Source organism: Sipha flava, unplaced genomic scaffold, assembly GCF_003268045.1.
Source record: "Sipha flava isolate LNK unplaced genomic scaffold, YSA_version1 307_pilon_pilon, whole genome shotgun sequence".
NCBI lineage: Eukaryota > Metazoa > Arthropoda > Insecta > Hemiptera > Aphididae > Sipha > Sipha flava.
In genome coordinates, this window is record NW_020272984.1 from 837973 (window position 1) to 857380 (window position 19408).

Consider the following 19408-nt stretch of genomic DNA (forward strand, 5'->3'; position numbering starts at 1 on the left):
TTTCATAGTTTTCAAAATATTTTAATGACATCTATCCCGATAATAGACACTTGAAGTTTGCATTAAAAAATTAATTCTACCTTATGAAGGAATTTGATTTTATTTCTATATCGACCATCTTATATTAACCGATCTTTTTCACCCGCAATTGTGAGTTCGAGAGTACATTGGTTTCAATTTTAAAATACCAATGCAGCAATATCACTCATCCGTCCCTGTATTTGTATTCGACCGTGAAGCCTCGCTTGCGTGTTTGGTCTCGCCTAACCGGACCTAACGAGTTTATATTTTGATCGTGTCCAATCACGGTTTTAATTATGACTCGATGACAACAGCAGTGAGTTTTACGTATTGATTCAGTTTCCTTATTTTTTTTTCTTCTCCTCGTAGTTTCCCTTCTTCAAGGCTTTTCTTCGTTTTAAAGTCTAATTTCGTTTGTTTTACACTCAACTTAACGTATTTACTTCGTGACGCGGATGTCTTCTTTTATTGATCGTGTTTCCAACGGTTAAAACATCGATTGGAATAATTAATAACACGTGTTCCGGTCCTCGGATCTCACCTATAAGTCGGCTAACCACTTGTGTCCACGGAAAGCACTCGAGATTTATTAAAATATACCGTTTTAGCCCAATGTTGAATTCGAACTAGCTCACGTCCGGCTTCGCGTAGTGCTTTATGACTACTTACATGTTCACACCCGGCCACGTCTACCGCTATGTTATGTTCTGTTTTACGAGCGCAATATTATATCACGTGTCTAAAGTATTTTCAACTTTACCGTTCGTTTTCGTCATACGATTGTCGTGAAATGAAAACTATATTGACTACTCGTACGTAATATTGTGTTTATACAAACGCATTAGGCCACCAGCGACGTTTGTTCGCGAATAATCGAAATCATCGCAGTACGTATTCGGCGTGCATCATACTATTGTTTGCACGGAGTCATATTTCGCACTCGCGATACGGTCTGTTTTCGATAATATTACTGTTGAATTCGTACGCGTTATTTTCATGTTTCTGTACGGGTCGAAAGTCGAGTTACGGTTAGTCGGCGTATTTCGTTTACCGGGCGCGTAGTACGTTAATTTTGTTTCGTCTTCGTATCCCGTGGTGTATTGTGATTTACTCGTAACGCGCGCTCATCGGGGCACGACTGGTGCACTGATAACGATTAAGCCGCCGAACTGTTAATTGTTTTCATTCGCACGTCTTTCACTGCATCTGCTGCAGCACGAATGTGTACTATTTTTCTTCCCTCCCGTAAACCTTGGTAATGTCTCCGTGTAATATATTACGTTTACCGATTCGAAACAAGTCGTCATCGCGTTGGTCATGCTTGTGTAGTCACACGAATAATTATAATTTTATTTACTCGAAAAAAAAACCACCTGCAACGCTTTTCGTATCGTTTTATTTAATAAACATATTTTTCGTATTATAATAATAATGATTTCACTGCTCCGCGGTGAACTTATTTTGACATACATTACGAATTAATACGGTTTTGTGTACATAACATAATGAATTCATTTCATATTTCGTTCTTCGACCAGTATACATATAAGTATATTACAACTGTTTGTTTCGTGTACTAAAAAATGTAGTTTACAATTCATACACAGGCGGATGTAAAAATATGAAATGGAGAGGGAGCTAATTTATATTTACAGAAAGACAAAATATATAATTTTAATTTAAGTTATAATATATTTTAAAACGATAACATTTGAAAAACTAGTAAGTTCATTAGTATTTTAACAAATTTTCAAACATGCCTATTTACGTATTTATTACATACATAAATAATATATAATATGTCTAAATAGGGAACTAAAGCCCCTCATCCCCACGCCTGTATTCATGTACACATTGCCTATGTATACATATTAAATCTTGGGTTGATATTATATCTAGTTAAGATATTCAAGTATTATTTTTCAAAAACCAAATAAAAAATATATTAACATGACATTTTATAAATATCGAAGTAAGTTATTACATTGTTATAAAGATACAACTATGTTATTTAAAAACGTTTATAAATTTAACTGTACGTGATTATCAATTAAAAATGTTTAAATAAATTATACGCGTCATAAAAAAGGATTTAAAATTGATTAAGCGTTTACAACACAGTAGAAAAATTAAAAGATTTATGGGTCGTAAATAAATTTTAATGTTTTAATGTAAAAATAGTATATGAGGTTTTATTATTATTTTTTCTTTCGCGTAACGTTGATTTTCACTAAATATTTTTAAATACTTTATCTTGGTGGAAAAAGTGAAATTTTTAATTTTTAAACTGAAAAATAGTATATGTCTTAGGGAAAATTTGCTTTATTAAATCAAAAATATTCATTACCAAATAGAGTATAATCATAAAAAAGTTATTAAAGTAAGAAAAAAGTGAAAAATATTAACACTCGTTTCAAAGACTTCGCAATGATCGTAAACGACGTCGGAGATAATTTTTTATATTAGCTAATTCATGGTATTATAGACACGCACACCGATCCGGTCGTATACGTAGTACCATACATTCGTAGCGGTCATCGTGCGTATACTGCGAGCGTTTACAGACGCGAACGCAAAATAATATTGTGGGAAGGTGAAGATTAAGATTTTCAAGGGTTACAATTATTTAAATTACTTACAGATAACGAATAACGTCGTGAAATTTGATCTGATCACGGTTTCGAAGAGCGGAGATCCTTTTAACCCTAAACACCCTATCTCTCTCTTGCATACGCGCGTGACCGCTAATACCAATAATTAATAATAAAATAATAATTAATTAATAATAATCGTGTTGAGCTAATGTTACATGTACAGTATACACACATAACAAACGTATCGCGTAAGTATATAATACACGCGTACCTACACGTAATCAAACCAATTATACAATTATAAAAGCAACTGTTTCCCGGAGACCAGAAATTCAAATGTAGGATAATACGCGCGCTCGTATCGCGTTAAGCATCGCGTATTACCGTTACCATCATTTTAATAACACGCCGCCGCGTATTACCTACTGAGTGACTTTTCGTTATTATCTTCCGTTTATCGTCGGCGGTTCATGTTTTTGCCCTTTAAACACAAAAACCGTGACTGCGCAAACAGTCGGCGGCGCGCACAAATGTACACTGCGTGTCCTGCCCGTTGCACATATCGCACATTATTTTTGTAATGCTGCGCTGAACGTTCAGAGCGAGCTGTGGCGTCGTGATTCGTGTGGGGCGCAAAATAATTCCATCACCGAACGGTTATCGTCCAGCTGTCCTGCCCTTAGACAATCCTTAAACGGTCAACCCGTGTTCAATTGCGGCTGAAATGGATGGCGCGACCGAATCAGTTACACGAAACGAGATTGACGTCCATAACGCTGTAGATAGATGCACTCGACCGGTGTTCGGATTTGTATGTGAAGTGGAAGTAAGACCGATTTCGATTTTAAATCAATGCTGACGAGCATGCTGTTTTTGCTTACTCTAAACCTCAACAATTCAGCCGGCCGTTTTCCATACACCGGCGGCCGTTAACACGTTCGAAAAGGAGCAATGTGAAGAAAAATGAATTGCTGGCCAAGTATTCGTGTGCTCCCCAAGGAAAATCGATACGGAACGTACAAATACCTACTGCCTTGCTCTTGATTTTTGTTTATTTTTTTTCATTTAAAGTCCTTAACGTAATATACGAACTATTAGGTTAGGTCATGTTAGCTCGCGCACATGTACCAAAGTTATAAAATATTTGCGCACAAAATATTAATCTTACATTTTATATAAGTTATATATAGACTCAATGCTGAACGGTGAATATGTTAACTTTATGGGTGTCGTTAAAAATGCGTTTTATGTTAAATTATATGATTATTTAAAATTATTATAAAATGTTTGAATTATTATTTAACGAACATTTACTTTAAAGGTTTACCTTGAAAGCGGTTATTACCTATACGGTACGAGTACACCGGTTAAATAATTTCAGAATTTTACTACTTCATTTATACATCTGTCGTGTACTAGGTTATTTGTATTATTATTTTTCGACGAATAATAATTAACATTGTGGATTCGAATTTAACTTAGCTCCTTTCGTTTTTCTTTAATAATAAAGTAAAATGGTATAACGAAATTTAATCTCTTGTATAAACCCATATGTTAATTATGCATAATAGTGGTGTATTCTATAATATTTTGTGCACAGACAAGTTACAGGTTTTAAATAAAAATGTGTACAATGTGTGTAAACTAGTTGCAATCATATTTTAATAAACGTGAGAAATATTGTTTTTAAACGAATAACTTAATTGTTATATACATATATATACTTTTTTTGTAAATGTAATGTAAAACTGCAGTCATCAATCGAGTTAAACATTAATTGTAGTTTTCAGTAAAAAATGTAAAAAAAATAATATTATTGTTTACAGTCGTTCGTAATACTCTACTCAAGACGTTAAGTTTAACTACAATAGTTGTCGTTAAATATGCATATTTTCGTTACAACAATAATTCATAGTATATAGGGCACATAAAATTATCACACGTGTTTACTATTTAACGTGCGTTTATTATCGATCAATTACTGTACGCGTGCCTACACATTTAATTCTACTACGTTCGCGTGATTAGTTCTAACTATACCGCATGACGATGTCGTCGGCCGGTCACATTAATATTTAGTTTCCGAATATCGTTAGAGTGCATTATGTTTTCGGGCGTGTCCGTTTCTCAGTAAAAAATATAATTTTGTTTTGAAAAGTTTGCGTTTACTGTTACTGTTAAGTTCTAAGTAATAACATAAAAACGTATCGCGTTTAAATTTAAATACTAATTTTACACAATGTCGAATAACGTTATTATATTATATAACAATAATTCAAACGTGATGCGCGCAGAGCATAACTCGAATTATCTGTGTTGATTCCACTCGTCTTACCGATTTTAATGCTGAAAAAAAATATATGCATGTATTTACATTTTTGTTTCTTTACTGACGATAATACAATAATTGTTCGTGTTCGTCGATTAAAAACATAAAATCTTAGAGTACAGAATATTATTCCGTTGAACGGAGAAAATGGTATACTTGTCGATGTACGTACCTACCGGTGTAAAACATTTATCCGTAACTAGTGCACGTAGTATATGTTAACGCGAGGCGATAACAAACAACGACTGATATCGATGATCACGGTCGATTTGTATTGATAAGTTTTTTTTTGCGGTAACGTTAATTCCTTATCATTCGACCTGGAGGGGATGACATTTTTCGAATAAAGGATCGGTAAAAGAAATCGTGAGAACGTATATTGCACGGTGTAAAGCATGATTTTTTTCAAAACACTACAGGACTTAACTTGACTTAACCTAACGTGAATAATCCGCCGAGGTTACACGATTTGTAAAAATATCTCTTGGTCTGCGTACGTACTTCCGCGTTCGCGTGTTCTGAAAAACGGGGGTCAGGGGTGGTAAATGATAACAATAATAATAACTAATAATATTAACCGTAGATGATTTTATTTTATTTTATTATAATGCGGTCTCGTTTTAAACTCGTTGTTTTGTTTCGTACACAGAGGTTACTGGACCGTGGAGAGGCCTAGGCAACAACCCAACTACCACGCGGTACGCCGTTCGTGCCGGGAACGCGGCGCCTTGTTCGACGATCCCGACTTCCCGGCCGGTCCGAAGTGCCTGTACAAGAACAAGCGGCCCGCGGTTCAACCTATCGTGTGGATGCGACCTCACGTGAGTACACTTCATATTATATTATCTATTATTGTTGTTGTTGTTCCGGTCTTTTTTTTTTTTTGTAAATCACCGGGATTGATATAGGACATCGATAGGACCAACGCGAAGTTGTGTGATTAATTAACGGTAACGAATCGCAGTCGTTCCAGAGTAGGTTTGGTAAAAATAGTATACGCTTGTCACGAACCGGCGATTGAATATTTTAAAAGATTTATTCGTTTTCGACCACGCATCCAAAATTTGGTTGTTAATATCCAGTACATAGGTACGTACAGATTTTAACGAAATGGATTTCAATTTACCTATTACGAATAGAAAATTGATTTTTTTTTTCCGAGACTTTCTTTATCTCGTCTAAACCTTTAAAGTAATCTGATTGTTTTGATGTGAGAAATACATTTTTTGCTTTTTTCAAAATAGTTTCTAGTAAAAATACCGGTACATAGAAAATATTAGGAATCTTCCGGTTTACTTTAAAACGATTTCAATCACAGCTAACCCATAAGTCGTTCGCGAAAATGTCCGTTCTGTTTAAATGTCTCCTAAACAAAATAGGGGCAGGAGTAAATTTCCCGGGATTGACAATGTAAATCATTTTTATGTTAAATGATTTTTTCGAGGCGCAGTGAAATATTTAGTAAAATTCTTTCGCTTTATCGCGTACAAACTTCGTTTTTGAATCACTGTGGAAAATATAATTAAAAATGTAGTTTGATAGTTTGTGTCGGTTCAATCTCCGTATCAAATACCCAAAAGCCATTTGATCAAGAAGATTTAGTTGGTTTGAAGCGACCATAATTGAGTCTTAGTGTATTGAGCTAATAATCTGATCACTAGAATAGGTGTCAAACGTTGTGTAAGGAGTGGTGATTGATCTATCGATTGATATTTCTATGAATCGAAGGTATAACATTTTTATTGGCAATTTTATCCATTGGTTTAATTTCCTCAGTCTATTTTTATGGCTGTTTTATCGCAATTAGTTACCCTCATTTATTCATGTCAAGATTTATCTGTAGATTGCGAGAGAAATTTTTTACTTAGCATGATATTATTATCGTGTCAAAATCTTATTTCAAATCACTTTGCTTACCATAAATATTTTATACTTTAAATGTTATTAAAACAATTATTGTTTATTCGAATATCTTTCTCTGTGTATATATTTCTATAGCTGTCGAAGAGCGAATTATGTATACCTAATATGTACCCAAGTACTTTCCAAGTAAATAAAAAACAGCAATAAACCAGTTTATAGTATTTAAGATGAGTTTTAAGACTTCTATCGGTTCGTTCGTTCGGTCATCGCGTTGTTGAACGTTACATTTTTCGAAAAATCTGATCTCAGAAGATTGAGTCGGAGAGATTATATTTAATTAAAATTTTCTTGCACCCAATAATTATTTTCCATACCTACTGCAACGTGCGTTTTTTATCCATGCGTGTTAAAACGTAATCAGTACGAAACGCGTGTAAGATTGTTGTATAAATGAATTATAATGTTGCGATCATTTACATTGGCGCATACCTACGTTAGATAATTATTTGGTAATTCGTACAGAAATAGTTGGTCATTCAGTGTTGACGATTGAGTATGTGTTTTTCTTAAAATTAATTGTTACCACCCAACTGTAGAAAAAAAACAGCGTTCAATATTTACGTTCAATTATTTTACGTTTTCATAACAGGTCAATACACCGTAATTTCTTCTGTTCGTTTTTTCTATGTGTGTGATTTTGTTTTAATGGGCGCTCCGAGGATGTTATGCGCAGACGTGGAAAAAAAACGGTGTATAGGTTCCGCTTAAATAATATTATGTACGGGTATAAACGCGTCTTTAAGAATATTATAACAGGAGTATTTTAATTTATGATTCCGTACTGATAATACGTGTTACGTGCACAAGAAACGCAATGTATCAACGCACTGCGATGGTTTTCGATTACAGATAATACACCTATACAACATTAAAATATTGTAATTCCTACATTTATTTTATTGTCGTTAAGAAAGCGTAACATTAAATGGTTTTAAATGTATAAATATATTTACTTTTTCATCGGTAGTTTATGATTTACTATTAATTAAAAAAAAAAAATATATTAAAATATATACATCTATAATATTTTATAAAGTAAAAAATGAAATTTTTATTTAAAATATAAATATAAAATTTGTTTAAAAGCATAATGTATTATTCGGTCGTATATTATACATATATATATATATTTTGTGTGTGTATAAAATATGATTAACTGTTTTGCTTAAAAATAAAAATTAAACATGCCTATACTAAGAATACAGTACAATTTTGGTAAACTAACTATATAATATAATTTCAATAATTGCGAATTAAGTAATTAGAATGTTAGGTGGCGATGAATAAAAAATTAATTTTACGACCTTTCAATTACAGTCCAACTAAAATAGGTAATTAACGGATTAATTAAGTCACTGTTGTGGTCTCATAAATAGGGACACTGATTCAATTAGAAAGGAAATTATATCAGATCTTAACTCACAATGAAAAACTTTACTTCAATTTCGGTTGTATCCCTCTTAATTCCATCAAAATTAATTTAAAAAGAAAATATGCGATGATTAGTGTCAAGCAAACTGTTTACGAAAATTTACAATCTCGAGTACAAAACGAGAGAAAATATTTTTTATCTACATAAGTAGGTTTCTGGATATTTATCGGGACAAATTTATTTTTAGCAAACAACACACACACACACACACACACACACACACACGTGCGCACTCTCGTGCACACAATAAATCAATCTATATTCGTACGTGTTATGAGTTCATAATAAACGATCATGATGTTGTTTATAAGTGAATTGCAACGTTTCGTCGGGGTCTTATTTCGAGTATAATACTGTTGTGATGCGCTCCCGGACGTTTCGATTATTATTAATTTTATTAATATCGCCGTCGGATAGCAACCGATGCGGTTCGACGTCCCGTCGTCGGTCGGCGCGGCGTGATCGAGAAAGAGGACACGCGAGACGTCTTAATTATTAATGTTTCCTCGTGTATAGCATTAAGATCGCGCGATGTATACACATTCGACAGAGCATACAAACACGTGCGCGTGGCCTGTAGTCGTCGTCGTCGTCAACGTAAGGAGATGATCAAAAAAACCGACTAAATCTCTCGGAGACGATCTCTTGCTCTGAAAAACTACAGCTGCCTGCAGACGCTGCGCAATCGTAAATCATCCGAACGTCTAGTTTATTTGTGCGTTGCGAGTGGGTACACGGTCGGTTTTAATTAATGTCCGTAATGTTTTTCGATCGTGAGATGTTCGTCCTGGAAGTGAGAGAGAGGATTTCACCACGAATGTCAATGAGCATATATATTTTATAGGCATGTCCCATGTAATGATTCTTATTTTTAGCAAATCACTGATTGCTAGGTTATCGTTACAATCGTTATATGCGATCTGTTATAACTCGAGAAACTGTTTCGATGAACAATTATTATTCGCGTGCGTCTACGATGTCCAGCTTAAGAAAACATCTGAACATCAAACATACCCATAAGCGCAACTAAGATGATTTCGAAATCTTGGCCTTAGGAAATCGTTAGCTAGGTATGTTGTTAATTTCAAATAAACTTTTACGAATTCCAACGGATATCCAACATTGTTCAACAAACTCGAGTTCAGAATTTGTTAAGAATGTATCTTCGATATGTGAATTATTTTTTAGACGAAATCATTCTGTGATCTCATACTTAGTATCCTGACAATATTATTTAATCCGTGAACATTGCGTAACATAAGAAATATGTAAGTCTTATTGGTTTAGATGACAACGTAAATCAACTTAATGCATGTAACGTTGGTATTATATAATATCTTAAACGTATCATTACTTTAAATTTAATAGAATAAATATTGTTATATAATTTTTCAGGAGATTTTTTTTTCTAACAATTATTTAAACAAGTTATTATGTAAAATTTAAAATGACTGATTTAATAATTTTCAAAACATTTCAATTTTATCTGTGAGTCTAAACTACGGTATTTAACTTTAAATTTTCATCAAGAAAAAGTATCTATACCTAAATGTTTCCTTTCCCTTCTAATAAATTATATAATTTGAAATTCATTCTTAAATTTATAATATTACTATTACGTATATATATATACTTCGAAAATTGTTCTACTATTTTTAATATTTGTAATATTAGTTAAAGAGCTGTTACTAGCTTTTTCATTTGTGAACTTATCTATATCATGATTTTTTCCCTGTATTATGTTATACCATAAGAAATTTGTACACTAATTCGTCCTTAGGCGTTTTTCAATAAATAAATAAATGTACTTATTACATTTATCATCTTAAAGTATTTTAATAATTTTATATTTATATATTTATGTAATGGCCTAGAGAAAATATCAATGAAGTTTATTAAAAGGGTTTTTATAATTATTGTATTATTTATTTATAAACGATTTAAGATTTTGATTTTCAACCATAAATAAACTATGCATAATTTGTATTAGAAAGTCATTTATTCATCGTTTAACATAAATATCAAATACGTTATTTTTTGTTTATACATAAATTATCTTCGAATGGTAAATGTGTTTTTAAATATACACGCAAAAATAATAAAAATGGCCACATAATAAAAAAATGGTTTTCGAAATTCTTGATTTTGAAAAATCGTATTTTTTCTTCAACATAACTCAGTGTTGTTTTTATAATCAATTTTGAACTTTAAAATAGCTGTTTTTTTTTTTTATATTTCGACAATTGAGTTATTATCGTTTTAGATTAACATAATTCACTATAATATTTTACATGTACATCATATAAATAAATAGTTCACTGTAAAACTAATCGTAGCCAGATTACCCTCAGGACGTATGAGTTCCGCACGTCAAACGACTTAGTGATACTTGTATTTTACAGATAACTATATAATGATTGTAATGAAAAAAGAAACTTAAACACAATCGCATAGCATAGACCGATTATGCAGTTCCTGAAAAAATACTGTGCCACTATTTTATTTTTTTTTATTAAACAGTATTGTTTATTTATGTATGTACATATGTATATGTGTGTGTATGTGGTTACTGGTTTACCATAAACGAGATTTTTTTTTTTTAAATTAGCAATTTGGATATAAAATAAACATTAGAAGTTTCTTGGTTTGATTGTATTTACATATTATTTTTTTTTCACTCCGCTCAATTGACATGTATTACTTTAAGTATAAGTTTTTTATTTGTTTGTTCTCGTTTTTTGGCGGTTTCAAATTCGATATCGCGCAATGGTATGCTATTGAACACTAATCGCTATGCCGATCAGTTTATGACAAAAATATTGATGTTGTATTTTTTGTGCATATTATCGCTTGATCTCAAAATGCAGTAAATTTAAAATCAAAAATATTTCAGTAAATTTTTTTAAACTATCATATTACCATTAAAACGTTATTAATTGATTTTCGAACAGTTTTCACGGATTTATGTAGTAGTTATAATTTCATTTTCGGAGTACATAATGCATGTTTTCAGTAATGTACTAATGTATGGTTTCAATCCTCGGAGTGTATTTCACAATGTCTTTGCTATACGAACACGTTAAAATGTCAGCAATAACTACTCAAGACATGGACTTAAGAAATATTAATAATAGTATTGTATTTTTATTTAAATATAAATATTGCAAACATTTTCTTCACTTCCACGAATGAATCGAGGTTACGTGTAAAGAGTTGTATTTTGATACTGTCAGTTCGAATTAAAAAACTTACAATAATTGTACACTTCTCGGTATGATAGACATTTAAATAATTTAAATGTCTATCATACCGAGAAATGTACAAGTAAAAAAAAAAATTAAATAAGTAATTACCTGTTAAAAGAAAATAGTTGCTTAAGAGACAGCATTTAATATTATTAATACTATGGGTTAATCGCTTAGGGTAGGTGTATCGTAAAATTTAAAACTTGCTTATGCAAATATAACGTATTTTAATTTTAATGTTTTTAACGAAACGACAACAGTAACATTAACACTTGGCCGTAAAAAAATATCTCATCTTTTCGCCTATAAATGCGCAAGACTCCAAGTGGTTTTTAACACACTAACGTTTGGCGAACATCGAAACACTATATTTTATTTGTATATATATATAGGCTGTTACACGTTATGATTACCATTATTAAAAGTAGGATGAAAAAAAATGTTATTTTATAGCGGGTTAGAATAACAGTATGCGAACATTAATCACATAAAACATTTTTTAGAATTACAATCGAGTTGTTGTACAACAAGGAACGCGGAATATGTACACTAGTGCGTGTTTCCTTTTTTTTAGTTCTAAATTTGTAGATTCTTTTATATCTCTGTCCAACCTACATTTTCTGTAACTAATGGCAACCCTATACGAACAAAAAATATTTGAAATTTCCGTTGGCCAAAAATATACCACTATGTGACTCTATCTTTTAAATCGAATAATTTAGAGAAAATATGCCTATATTTAAATATCTCTTTATATTTTGAAATTTGATTGATAGTTATTCCAATAAGCTTCGCTCAAGTTTTGACTTTAAAAATTATGTCTTAAGATATTTTTAATGAAATAAAAAAATAAAAAACAAATATAAGGAAGATCCAGAAACTTAGTACTCATTACAGTGTAATTACAACATTGTTAATTCAAATTAAATTAGATATTTGTTAATAATTAAAGTAAAATACATATATTAGGTAATAAATAAATATATTAGAAGAATAAAATATAAACAAAAAAATATCTTATGACTTATGAGATTGAAATAAATTTGATAAAACTTATGCAAACAGTTCACTATATTTCTTGGTACATTATATTTTCCGTTTGCTGGTTAGGAGCATATAAATATATAAATTTTTTGCCGAGCTTACTCGAGAGTATGCAATATAAAATTGATCATGAGTGAAGTATCGATCTGTGTTATCAATGCCTGTAATTTGCAACGTTTATCCTTGTAATCATAAACAATTTCTCTATTGGTATGTTAAATAAATTAATACCCCATACAGATAATCTTCTTTCGAGCTTTCTATTTCCTTTAAAATATATTTGTGAAAATGTTGGATGAATGTGATACAACTACATGATATAGTTGACCTTAAATTTTGAACGAAGTCACAAAATGTTAATGTCTTATTTTCTTGCTACCAGAATACGTCATTTGAAAGGCAGGATTGTACTTCCGACTATAAAAGCTTTAACATGATTATCAATGTTACTAATTAGACTTTGCAATGGTTCTGGCGGGTCAGCAGTATCGTCCAATATAAGTTTCCCACCGGCACAGCCAAGACCGGGTGATCAAGAGACCGTTTTTTTGCCTGGAAATACTATAAATAATTTTTATGTTTATATTTTATGTTATATTTTAATAATCTATAATATCAAAATGAATCGCAAAATGTGTTGGTAAGCGCATAACTCAACAACGCCTGGACCAATTTGGCCAAATCTTTTTTTCAAATGTTCGTTGAAGTTCAAGGATGGTTTTTACGGCGAGAAAAATTAGAATTATTGCTGGAAAAACCCTAAAAGTAGCCCTTTTTGACCAGGTCGATAACTGCACAATTGAAAATGAATTATTAAATAAAACTATTAAAAAACTATTAAAAAACTATTAAAAAACTATAAAAAAAAACTATTTAAAAACTATTAATTTTATTTTTGTTAGTAAATGACGGTTATTGCATAAATATTAAACAAAAAAAGATCCCGCAACAGGTGTCAAAACAAATAAGAATGTTAGTTCGAAAAATTATTATGCATATCGGTTGATGATTAAACGAGATCAAGACAAAATTATTCTACGATATCATGAGCTTCGTCAACAATTCATCGTCGAAATGTATGTAAAGACAGAGAGCGAACGATTTTGATACTTGCGATTTAATCAAAAAAAGCTGCGTGCAGAAGATTCTCAAAACAATTGTTAGATATTGGAGATGGGAAAGTTACTACAGATAAAACGGAATGTATAAAATTACCGACCGATTTCTGCACAATCATTTATTCGCAAGATGCTCTCATTGACTAGATATTTTCCAATGTACACAGACAATACATAAATCATGAGTGGCTGGCAGAAAGGGCAATTTTAGTAGTAAAAAATGTGGACGTCAACGAATTGAATCTCAAGATAAACATTTATTACCAGGAGACATGGTGTCATACAAATCTATAGATATAGTTTGCTATGATACTGAAGCTGTAAATTATCTAACAGAGTTTTTAAACTCATTGGACTTACCAGGCATGCCACCGCATAATTTACAATTGAAGGTTAGTTCTTCGGTTATTTTGCTTCATAATTTGACCTACCACGGTTGTACAACGACACGCGATAAGTTGTTAAAAAATTAATGAAAAATGTTATCGAAGCCATAATTTTAAATGGCAAATTCCGATGTGAAAATATATTATTACCGCGAATCTCTATTATACCCACAGATGTGCCAATACAATTTAAACGCTTTAAATTTCCAATTAGATTGGCATTTGCAATGACTATCAATAAGTTTCAAAGCCAAACAATGTCTGTAGCTTAGATTTGAGCACATCATATTTTTCACACGGATAATTATACGTGGTGTGCTCTCGAGCCATCCAGTTTGTGTTTGCGAAAGATGGGATTACAAAAAATATTGTACACTCTGTTGCATTAAGGGATAGATATTGTTTTTTACTTATATTGTCATAATTAGCGATATATATTATTTTAATGGATCAATTTTAATAAATTATTAAAAAAAATAAATGTTTGATGTTTTTTCATTTTTATATTTCGTTACCATTCATAGCACGCCATATATCTTCCTTACATCCTTATCCTTACCCACATTCTTACATGCCTATATTTAATTAGTTATTTTTTTCTAGCAAAATATTCTCTAGAAATAATTTATATGACAAAACAACGTTTGTCGGGTCAGCTAGTTAATAATAAAATAATTTATATGAAGATATCGTCACAACTAGAGCTAGAATTGGCCACACACATCTCACCCATTCTTTCCTTTTCAATCATGAAGAACATCCAACCTGCCATCTATGTGACCTACCACTGACAATTGAACATCTCACACTCAGCTGTACCAAGTACAACAATGAACGAAGCATCTTAAACTTTCCACCCAACATCGAAGAAGCACTCGGGGAAACCATCACAGATGCCGTCTTCAACTTTTTTAACGCCATCGAAGTATCCAACCTATTATAAAAAAATCTGCAAATACTACTGTTTTACCTATTTATTAAACATTACTATTTTACTTTATTTATCTACTTATTTTGCTTAATTTTTATGTTACTATGTACATAAGACTGTATCATTATTTCTAATCTTTAATCTACCACTGTAAACCATTTCAGACTAATGACCGCCGATGTCGAAGCCTTATTCTTAATAAAAAAAAAAAAAAATATCTTTGCGCCATAGGTTATCATAGTTATCAAATCGATAAGATCTCATATGGAAGCAATGACGGGTTAATATTTGCAAAGCTATTATGTATGGTACTGAAAAAATAAAAAGCTATAAAACATCTATGGAGAATTGTCTAGAAAACAAAAAAAAAAAAACCGACATTAACAGTTTCACGTTTATGTAGTAGTTAGAAGATATATATATACCCGTTAATACATTAATTATATCGCAAAGAATATTTTTATATATATTTAAAAGTAACGCACTACTGATAACACTATACGTACGTACATTTTAAATCTGAGAATTTTTTTTTCTTCACGATCATAAATCATGCTGCGAGGTGTACTCGTTTGTATTTATTTTTTATTTTTACATTTGTGCTGGTCAACCGTAAACGCCGACGAGCGCGTTATTATCTCGTGAACATTATTATTATTATATCGGCGGTGGTCATTAGTGCGTGTTGATATACGAAAGATAACTCTTTATGGAACCGCATAATTAGTTCTGAGTGATTGTAACACCTTAATGCGAGATAGATATATGGTATGCACTGTATGGCATTTTTACGCGTGATTTTTTCGACTTGAAAGTATGACATTTATTCATATTTTCCACCACGACTCGCGCATTCCGTTCCTAACTTCATTTCATTATTGTTTTTCATTTTCCAATCAAACACAATATTTTACTACCATTATTATTAACACATTCTTGTATATTTGCCGTTCTATTGGGCGTTAACAATACAACGGTGTCGATTAAGTTTTAACATTTTTACATTTTACTTTTTAGATAGCTTGAAAACAAATCAACGACTGAATTTGTGTACTTTCTTTAAATACAATGTACTATTTTATTTTCTTGTGAAAATAACACTTTAGATCTACAATAGTAGTAATGTTAATTCAATAGAAAATTATTTATAACTCATTTAATTCAAAGCTAATGCAATCAACACGCGTAATGTTAACTCAAAAGTCATAGATTCGATTTAATTATAATTTTCCAGACTTGTCATGTTTCTGAATAAAACCCGTTCTCGGACGAAAAATTACTACAAATCATATCCGTATGAAAAGAGTAGATAATGATTGCATTTTACTTTGAAAGTTAATCGCCCTTTAATGCAATAAATGAATTCGTATAATTTTATTAATTTAAGTGAACACAAATATACTGCAAGACCTTTCGTTTTTAAACACTTCTAGGTTATAGTTAACGAAATGTTGTAATTTATTGTCAAATCTTCATCAAATACTCATTAAAATATCATAATGTCCATAGCCAATCAGTTTTTTTAGAACATAGTCATTGAAAATAAATAAATTAAATATTTTCCTTGCTTTCATACATTTAATCTACAATAAATATTTTGAAAACGTACAAAAGATTACTTTCTAATTTAACCTTTTTGTTATTAGACACTACGTTTGCACTTTGTAACTACTTGGGCGTGCTTTAAAAATATTTTTTACTAAAATATTAGAAAATACAGTAGCAGTCTGCTAATGTTTAGTCTCGCAATAGATACGTATAACTTAATTACACTTTATTACGCTTCACACATAATCATACTAGATTGCAGGTATAATATATATTACCTATTTTACATTTTGATACTCTGGGTAAAATGCCTAATTATATTTCAGACAGTTATTTCACAGGCGTATAAAACATGAATAGTTTATGTCTAATTTAAATCAAAATAATTTTTTTTTTTTTTAAAAAAAAACAGTGGTAATAATTATATCCATATTCGGAACAACATATTTTTCAAAACACTGTCAGACGTTTATTTAATTTAATTAGACTATTATAAAATATTGTTCAACTGTAATATTTCATAGACGGCTGTTGATGTATTGTGTATAGGATACGGTAATAATAGAATGCATTTCGTTTAAATAGTCCGTCGGGATAAAATAGTATAATATATGCATATTTTATGTTACGGTTACCGTTATTAATTAATTATAATACCAAAAAAAAGATTTGTATTCATCAGAAGAATCAAAAATTATTGCACATGGCAGGAGTATTCATTAACACGTTCAGTAGGGTTCGAGATGTGGTGATTTTATTATTTTAAAAAAACAACGCCGCGTCTTACGTTATTGACAAGAAATAGAAATTTGAATTCGTTCGATTTTGATCGTGTTGCCGATTGTAATGTAAAACAATTACCAGTGGCGGTTAATCGACATAAAGTTGTTTGTGCTTCGATCGCGTATTGTCAAGAAAACACGTATTACTCGCTGACGCATTGAGGTCGCGTTCACGATTAACATGACCCATGTTTTGTAATTCGGCACGCTTCTACTTAAGTCGCATTTCGTGAAAAAGTTATATGAGGACGGACCGGAAACAATAATATATTGGAATAACACGTGTCCGGACACCCATTTATGTTATCTCTGTTTGGTCTTCACCGACCAAATGTCACGTGAACACATACGATTGGGCGTAAACTACGTATCGAAAAGAAATTTTGCACACCAAGTGTAAACCAAGACGAACATTAGATTATACGTCTACACGGTTGCGTTGTAGTGTTAAATAAATAAAATTTGATTTTCGTAGTTCATTCCATTAGCGTTTCGACAAACGTGTTGTTTTCGCAATGATATAATTTATTATTATACTCTAGGTAGTGTTGTGGTTCAGTAACACTACAGTTGGGCATGACGTTCGCATCATCGTAAATACCACGTTAACACGATTTCGGTGTTTCAGGAAATGTGCCAGAGGCCGAAGTTTATGGCGGACTCGTCTCGGCTGGTGTCCCACGGCAACGGAGTGGTGTCGACCGGTGCAGGAGGCGGTGGCAGCGGCGGCGAACCAACACGGAACGGTACCATCGGTGGCGGCAGTAGCGTACGGTGTGGCGTGGAACCCGGCGAGCTCGGCGACCACGGCTTCTTGGCTGCCGTGTCGTCGCTGACCCTTACGCCAAAGTTCCTCGACCGCGTCGTGCCCATGGACCAGTCGTTCGATACCACCACATCCTATTGCGGATTGTTCAGGTGAGATCCGGTGTACTCGTCGTGCACAGTGCGCCGTACCCAAGGGGTGGTGGGGGGTTCATGGGTCCCTCCCTAAATGTTTCTCTTCATTTGAAAAACGCACAATCCCTTTAAGGCGTATGTATAACATTACATCGTGTTTATCGTTAAACGATTTCACAGTTCCGATGAGCTAAACAACAACACGTTCTACATTTTAATTTGTATTCAATAGACTCGTCAGGATAAAAAAATTTGGTATTTATGTAGGAAAGAATTAAAATGTAAAAACCACCTTTAAACATTTTTCTAGCCGCGCCACCGTTCGTACGATCATAATGTATCTATATTTATCTTCATAATGTATTTTATATCAGCGGTGGCGGCGGCTTATGATAATCACGATCAACAATCAACCCGACAAGAACACTTCGTCCGCATGAAAAATGGCCGAGAAAAAAAAACGGAAAAGCAACCTATAACTTATGGAAACCTTTAAACTCTACAAATCGCGAATGAATGATGAGTAAATTTAATTAAAGTATTCTCATTTCGTTTAATTTGTTTTTCTTTCATCAATTCGTCTACTCGGCGAGGAGCACGTTACGTACGGCACGAAGTAGGACGAACAGAACGATTAATAGGCGTTAGGATTTCTTGATAACCGTATCCCCATCGAAACGATTCCTCGCCGAATGAACGAAGCAACATAGTATTTGGATTCGATTTTACTTAGCATTTATTCGCGATATCATTACGTTATCAATTGCTTATTGTTTTCGTGAAGTGTAAGCATAGAAGCCGGACGTATACCGTAAATACATCCCGTGTAAATCATCCTGCTTCATTATTCAATCAAACCTCGCGTACAATTTTGTCGGCTGGGTATCAATTAAATTATCAATGTCGAACGGTGTAAGACCTTTGGTGTTACCAATTGCAATTATAAAAAAAAAAGTTAAAAAAATGTCACTCCTAGTTTTCAAGGCTCATATTATTATTAAATCCATTTGGGTTGTAGAATATATAGTAGAATTTTAATGAAGTAAGGTTCAAAGATAATGAACTCTACCCGTGGACTAGAACGGTATACACTATTATTGACGAACGGCTCTCTCCGTGAATTCTTTAGGTTTAATAATTAAAAATTTGGCATGC

General features: G+C 32.1%; 1 protein-coding gene across 4 annotated transcripts in view; it reads left to right on the top strand.

Moving 5' to 3' along the window:
* The window catches only part of LOC112686384 (calpain-9-like), a 99389-nt gene that overhangs the window by 58671 nt on the left and 21310 nt on the right, over positions 1 to 19408 (top strand). For 3 of the 4 annotated variants that reach the window (XM_025558616.1, XM_025558615.1, XM_025558614.1), the window contains 2 exons: positions 5594 to 5765; positions 17982 to 18271. In XM_025558616.1, the coding sequence (XP_025414401.1) occupies positions 5594 to 5765; positions 17982 to 18271 (462 nt within the window). Of the gene's footprint in view, positions 1 to 4697; positions 5109 to 5593; positions 5766 to 17981; positions 18272 to 19408 lie in introns of those variants that run through there. The other variant, XM_025558617.1, reaches the window with a different exon arrangement.